The sequence below is a fragment of the Colobus angolensis genome, unplaced genomic scaffold, assembly GCF_000951035.1.
Source record: "Colobus angolensis palliatus isolate OR3802 unplaced genomic scaffold, Cang.pa_1.0 Scaffold70, whole genome shotgun sequence".
Taxonomy (NCBI): Eukaryota; Metazoa; Chordata; class Mammalia; order Primates; family Cercopithecidae; genus Colobus; species Colobus angolensis.
Window position 1 is genome coordinate 2108128 of NW_012120710.1, and position 7624 is coordinate 2115751.

The following is a 7624-nucleotide window of genomic DNA, read 5'->3' on the forward strand; positions in this document are numbered from 1 at the left end:
AAAAAAAAAAAAAAAAAAGATTGGTTCTCTAAGTTATTTTAATATAGTAAACTTTGAAATTGCTTTGGGCAAGAGAGATTATGTTTATTGAGAAATTCAAATAAAATGAGGTATGTGGTCTTTTTTAGTGATTAATTTTTTTATTGTAACAAAAATATAAAATTTATCATCTGGACCATTTTTAAGTGTACAGCTCAGTAATGTTATAAGCATATTTAGGTCATTATGAACAGATCTCCAGAATTTTAGCCTCCTGAAAAGATCCAGAGACCCCTGGAGCTTTTCCTACTATATTTTGAAGAACCTCAATCATAGAGAATATATTACTTCATCTGGAGGAAACAAAGACTCAAAGAGAACTCTGGAAATATAGTCTTTTAAAAAATATCATCTAGAAGATTAATAATTCTTTTTATCATCTTATCCGGTCTGTGTTCATATTTCCCCATTGTCTAATAATGTTTTCTTAAGTTTTTGAAATTAAGAACCAAACAAGGTTCACACATGTTACATTTGGTGGTTGATATGCCTTTTATTTATTTTTTATTTTTGTTTATTTATTTTTCTGAGATGGAGTCTTGCTCTGTTACCCAGGCGGGAGTGCAGTGCACGATCTCAGCTCACTGCAACCTCTGCCTCCCCAGTTCAAGTGATTCTCCTGCCTTAGCCTCCCGAGTAGCTAGGATTACAGGTGCGTGCCGCCATGCCTGGCTAATTTTTTATATTTTTGGTAGAGACAGGGTTTCACCATGTTGACCAGGCTGGTCTTGAACTCCTGACCTCAGGTGATCTACCTGCCTCGGCCTCCCAAAGTGTTGGGATTACAGGCGTGAACCACCGGGCCCAGCCTTGATATGCCTTTTAAATTTTAATCTATTGGTTGTCTCTTCCTTTTCTTCCTTTATAATTTATTTGTTGAAGAAACAGGGTCATTTGTTCTACATAACTTTCCTCATTCTGGTTTTGGCTGAGTGTATCTCTGGTTTTCATGTTTTTCAGTTCTCTGTATTTCCAGTAAATTTACAGGTAGAGACAGACTTGATTAGATTTACTTTCAATTCTTTTTTGGCAAGATTCCTAGTTGGTGATGTGTTATTTCTTTACATCAAAAAGATGTGTTTTGTGATGTTAAAGTCAAACAGTTTAGGTTTTGTCAGCTTGATTCATCTGTTATAAAATTCCCAATTAATTTTAATAATAGCATCTATTGCTAATTGTTGCCTCATTGCAGTATATTAGTAGGTGTTGTAAAAGGTGATATTCCTTCTCCAGCCTTCTAGATTTATTGACTGAGATTCTTCAGGAAAGAAGACCTCTTCCTCATATACCACTTTATTACCCTGAAAGTATTTATACAGGAAAGGCCAAAATAAAATGGGACTTTTTTTTCTTTTCACCTACACATTCCCAGAATAATTTGTGCCTTAGGAGCCTCAAAACATGACTAGAATTTGTTGTTGTTTTTTTTAGTATTATAAACTCATAGATTTTTGCTTCCCATTCATTTTCGATGTTCAGATTCTTTGTTTGACCAGTGGCAGCTTTATTTATGTTGGCTCTTTTGTCCTTGGCACAATCCCAGTGGTCTGTAATAGTTTCCTAAAATATACAAGATGAAGCTCATCTTGTATATTTTCTTCCCCAGATTTAGAATCAGAATTCTAATTCCTTTCAGTGGGAAATGGTATTTAGAGATTATAATCTGGGTGATATTTTTGTATGTTCCTACAAGGTTCTCATTGTTTATAGGCGTTTTGGTGGACAGAACTAGGAAAACTTTATAGAAAGAGAAAAATAATTCATGTGTTCCAGATGCTAGTTCTAACTCAGATAAAAGATGATAAGAGTTTTTACTTCATTTTAAAATTTACATTTGTATTTTTCCTCAACGTGGAAAATGTGGTTCTAACAATAAGAGTATTGAATTACAAAATCTGGGGGAGGAACTATTCTATTATATTAGGAGATTGGAGGGTTACAAATACAAATGTCTAAAGGTATCAGACAGCCAAATGAATGTATCAGGCCTGTTATGAAAATCATCTGGGAATGGTGGGGGTTAATAAGCTGGAGAGCATATATCCCATCTAAAGGAGGCATCTGTGACTTGACTCTAGCTGATTTTTGCCAAGAGGGTAAATATGGGCACAGTACTGCTTGTTTTTTTTCATTTTTAAAAAGAAGATGTAATCCCAGCACTTTGGGAGGCCAAGGCGGGCGGATCATGAGGTCAGGAGATCAAGACCATCCTTGCTAACACGGTGAAACCCCATCTCTACTAAAAATACAAAAAATTAGTCGGGCATGGTAGCATGCGCCTGTAGTCCCAGCTGCTTGGGAGACTGAGGCAGGAGAATTGCTTGAACCCAGTAGGTGGAGGTTGCAGTGAGCTGAGATCGTGCCACTACACTCCAGCCTGGGAGATAGAGCAAGACTCCCTCTCAAAAAAAAGAAAAAGAAAAAGAAAAAGAAGATGTAAATCCAAATATTTTATGTGAAATTATTTAGCTTTTAAATACTGACAATAATATTGACAAACTAAATCAAAGTTTTAAAAAGGCCTTTTGGACCAAACAAGGATTTCTTCCGTAGGTTATTAGTTTGTAACCTCTTGTGAGAAAGATCTAAGGATTTTTCCAGACCTCAGACAATCTGAAAAATATATTGGGAAAGAGTATGAGAAAGGGAACTTAATCATCTTGGTTTTGCTAATCATGATTGCATTTATTTATCTGACTTTTCTTTTTTAGCCTTAAAAAATTAAAATAGCCCTATAATTAATTTTGCTTTTCTTTTTGCACATTCAAAATAGGAACTTACAACGTCTCAGAAAAATGGTGGGAATGTTCTTCAGATGATGTATGAGAAACCTGAACGATGGTCTTTTACCTTCCAAACATATGCCTGTCTCAGTCGAATAAGAGCTCAGCTTGCCTCTCTCAATGGCAAGCTCAAAGATGCAGAGAAACCTGTATTACTTTTTGAACGATCTGTGTATAGTGACAGGTATGTATAAATGGCTTATACGTGGCCGTTTGAAGTTTTTATCTGAGAACTGGACTTTTTCTTTTTCTTTTTCTTTTTCTTTTCTTTTCTTTCTTTCTTTCTTTTTTTTTTTTTAATGTTTCCTGGGAATTAGTAATATGAATGGTTGAGTTGGGGATTTAAGATGGAAAATGACATTTAAATCCCTCAGCAGTCTGGTACTAATGGCTTTAGGAAAGTTATTGCATTTATTAATCCCCAGCTTCCATAGAAACTGTTGGGAATATGGTGGTGCCCATCTCATTTAAATTTGCAGAGAAGTTGTTTTCCCTCTAACCCTTTTAAAATTATCATCTGCTTTGGTTAAATCTGGATCTATATCCTAGACTCTTACCTGGAGCAAGTAGATAAAAGTCTCTAAGGGGCCTTAGAATTGCCCTACTTATGCTAGGATTCTTTTGACCTCCAAAGTTAGCTCAGAACAGAGGTTCTAAAACTTTTTGATCTCAGTACCGTTTTCAATTCTTAATAACTATCGGGGCATCCAAAGAGCTTGTCCTATTGATACTTGCGTTACTAGAAATTGAGATGCACAAAAATGATTTAAAACTACCAATAATAAATTCATTACATATTAATATAAATACACTTCACAAAAAGTTATATTTTCTAAAATAAAAAGCTAAAAAAGTACCATTGCTTTACATTTTTGCAGATATCTTTAATGACTCACTTATTAAAAGACAGCTGGATTTTTATTTATACTTCTGTATTTAATCTGTTATGATATGTTTGTTTGTTTGAAGTATATTGGTATATGAAGTAATCTGGCCTCTCACAGAACCCCTTAGAAGATCTTGGGGATTCATGGGGTCCTCACTCCATATTTTGAGAACCATTGGCCAAAAACATGATGGAAAGACTCCTGTCTTTTTCTGCTTTCCATGGCACTATGTGCCACTGGATTTAGGAGAATGTTTCATGTTTGTGTTTTCTTTTTTATTTCTTTGTTGTTGTTGTTTTTTGAAATGATACATGTGTTGATGAACACTCTCTTTTAGGTATATTTTTGCATCTAATTTGTATGAATCTGAATGCATGAATGAAACAGAGTGGACAATTTATCAAGACTGGCATGACTGGATGAATAACCAGTTTGGCCAAAGCCTTGAATTGGATGGAATCATTTATCTTCGAGCCACTCCAGAGGTAAAACCCAATAAAAATGTATTGCATTGAAAATTTAAATAAATATTTAGAACTCTTTTTAGTGGTACGTAATCAGGGCAATTTAGTTTAACTCCAGCCTCCCAACCTCCCACTCCCCACCTATAAATTAGAAACTTCTAACTGTGTAGATAGGAGCATTCTTTTTTCTCAGCAAATTGGAATCCCAGCCTGGGCAAGTTGCTTTTTTACGCACTTTGTGCTTCCTCAATCCTTTTTTATTTTACTCATTATTTCTTCCCAACATTTGCAGACTCTTCTCATTCATCACAGTTAAAGTAATGAATGTGGTCAAGCAACTCCTAGAATATAGGCTTCCTGAGGCGGGACCTTGGGTATTTTGATTACTGTTGAATTTCCAGCGCCTAGAATACCCAGTGGTAGGCACTGTTGGAGCATATAGTAGGAGCTCAGTAAATATTTATTGAATGAACGGCGATGTTGATGGAGGTCCATTTCAAGAAATCTTTTATTATGGTTGTTTGTGCCTTGGAAATGAGTGGATAATGGCAGCTATGGTTGGGAAAAGACTTAGAGGACCCTTGCCATTTTCCATTAAGGGAGCTCACTTGAAAAGGTGCTTTTTGTGATAGGTTATAACATAACTATTCTATTTACATGTGATGTTATATAATGAATACAGGAAGACCAAATAGATGCCTTTCATAAAACTAATCTAAATATTAAGATCTTACATTTAATCAGAAGCTTTCTGGTTTTGGTGCTTGCATTTCTATTGTTTCTGTTTTTTAATTCTCATTTTTTCCTTAAGTCACAGGGTAGGCACTGATGAATGTAAATGTCGTAACTTCTGGCCTAAAATTAGAATACTGTGTTGTTGTCAAAGCTGAGTTTTCAAAGAAATTAGGTTTCTGATTCCAACGGATGATTTTGTTCTTCATTAAGTAAAGATTTTGTTCTTCATTAAGTAAGCGAGGATTTAGCAATTCTTTAGCAATTTCAAAAGTTAATTTTGAAATTCACTTTTATTTTTGAAATTTTTTTGTTCTTAATTACAAAAATAGTAAATAAAAATGTGAAAAAGAGCATAAAGGAATACTAAGAATTTTATTTTGCTTGAAATATTTGTAGTCACTATTAAGCTAGAATTTAGCAATTATAATAATTTTGAAATTCACTTTTATTTTTGAAAAAGTTTCTTAAAGTTATGAAAATAGTACAAACACCAAAAAACAAAGAATACTAATTTCATTTTGATACTGATAATTTCATCAGTATTGTTTCTGATATCTTTTGATGAAAGGATTAATTATTGAAAAGAGAATTTAGAGTTTGAAACACAGTTTGTATGCTGCGATGGTCTTATGCATGTCATTTAGGTTGGAGGCTTTTATTTCTTGGAATGCATGAAGAGTTCCTCAGGGTCTATAAGCCCCCACAAATTATACAAAATTTTTTATGTATGTGTGCTTTTGGGGGAACATAATCTAGAGCTGCACTGTCCAATGTGGCTTTTTAAATTTAGGGTTATTAAAATTTAGAAATTTAGTTCCTTGGTCATCACACTAGCCGTATTTCAAGTGCTTAAAAACCGTGGCTCAAGCCTGTAATCCCAGCACTTTGGGAGGCCGAGACGGGCGGATCACGAGGTCAGGAGTTCGAGACCATCCTGGCTAACACGGTGAAACCCCGTCTCTACTAAAAAATACAAAAAGCTAGCCGGGCGAGGTGGCTGGTGCCTGTAGTCCCAGCTACTCGGGAGGCTGAGGCAGGAGAATGGCGTAAACCCAGGAGGCAGAGCTTGCAGTGAGCTGAGATCCGGCCACTGCACTCCAGCCTGGGCGACAGAGCGAGACTCCGTCTCAAAAAAAAAAAAAAAAAAAAAAAAAAAACCACAGGTGACTAATGGCTACCTTATTTGATAATGCAGATATAGGACAGGCATAAAACATTCCAAAGTTGTTTTGGTTGTGCTGGTATAGAGTTTTCATCACATTAAGAACCACTGCCGTTAGTGGTTTTATGTGAACTGAACATAGATATTTTATAGTCAAGTTTGGTTAACAGCAAAGTAAGATTATGTTTATAGATTGGCATACCTTTTAGCTGTTGTCTCTGAACATTTTAAGTAGATGTTTAGTTTTTTTCTCCTTTTTATCAAACTTAGTGTATTTCATGTGTGGATACCAAAAATTTATAGACTTATTTTAACTTATTTTTCAAAGTACCACTTGGCTTAGAGCCACCAAGTGGCTGAAAAGCTCATGGAGGGAAAAATGAATTATTTCAACTTTTAAGAAGTAATAAGTAGAGATTTTGGCTAGCATGAGTAGAGAGACACAGAAAAGTAAATTTTGATGGCAGCAGACAAGAATAATTGTTCACTGCCTTTTTCTTCCATCTCTTATTACTTGCTTTTAGAAATGCTTACATAGAATATATTTACGGGGAAGAAATGAAGAGCAAGGCATTCCTCTTGAATATTTAGAGAAGCTTCATTATAAACACGAAAGCTGGCTCCTGCATAGGACACTGAAGTAAGACTTCTTTATTTTTATTTACTATTCATTTTAAATACCTTTGTTAAATGTTAATCTAAAATTTGGAAGATATGACTAGCAACATGTAAAATTTTCAGTCATTTTGCTTATTGGTATCTTTCAGAACTAGGTATAGATTTTGATTCTGTTGATTGCAATGAGATCCTATTTCCTTAAAGTTTTTATAACTAGTATCCCTTGGTGGTATTGATAGTATAATATATGAAATTTCACTTTAAGTGATAAAGTAGGAAATATATCTGTACATTATTTAGGTACTCTTTCAGAAAGAATTTTGACTTGGGACATTGTATAGCATGATTGTTGAGAGGATAGACTTTGTTATTAGTCAGATCTTGGCTCAAGTCCAGTCTTACTTATTGGTGTGTGACCTTGGATAGCCTCTGAGCTTCAGAATGACAATTCTGAACTTTAGTTTTCTCATCTTTAAAATGCACAAATTCCTCCTTTATTATCTGTTTTTTGATTTTGAAGAGAATCATATGTTACAGTACCCAGCTTTATATATTTGTACCCGAGTTTTTTGGCTCCGTGTGGTAAATCTAAACGAGAAAGAAGGGGCTGCCAGATGAAGTATTGCAAAGTAACTTTAGTGTAAATGATTGACAACATTTTGATTTTCCGAGGACATACGAATGAATTTTTAATGTTTTTCTCTCTTTTTTTTACATTTCTGATTATTTTATTAATCTCTCTTTTCAAACAGAACTGACTTTGATTATCTTCAAGAGGTGCCTATCTTAATACTGGATGTTAATGAAGACTTTAAAGACAAACATGAAAGTCTGGTTGAAAAGGTAGGTTTAGACAGACTACAAACAAATATTTGTTTTTTCTAAAAAAGTGTACTGACTTGTGAGAAAACAATTTTCTAACAGAAAAGATTCCAT

The 7624-nt window shown here is 34.5% G+C and overlaps 1 protein-coding gene across 1 annotated transcript in view; it reads left to right on the forward strand.

Moving 5' to 3' along the window:
- Window positions 1-7624, forward strand: part of DCK (deoxycytidine kinase) — a 33172-nt gene that overhangs the window by 22028 nt on the left and 3520 nt on the right. Inside the window, exons 3-6 of the mRNA XM_011927123.1 lie at window positions 2813-3006; window positions 4047-4194; window positions 6595-6710; window positions 7441-7531. Of these exons, the coding sequence (XP_011782513.1) occupies window positions 2813-3006; window positions 4047-4194; window positions 6595-6710; window positions 7441-7531 (549 nt within the window). The remainder of the gene's footprint in view (window positions 1-2812; window positions 3007-4046; window positions 4195-6594; window positions 6711-7440; window positions 7532-7624) is intronic.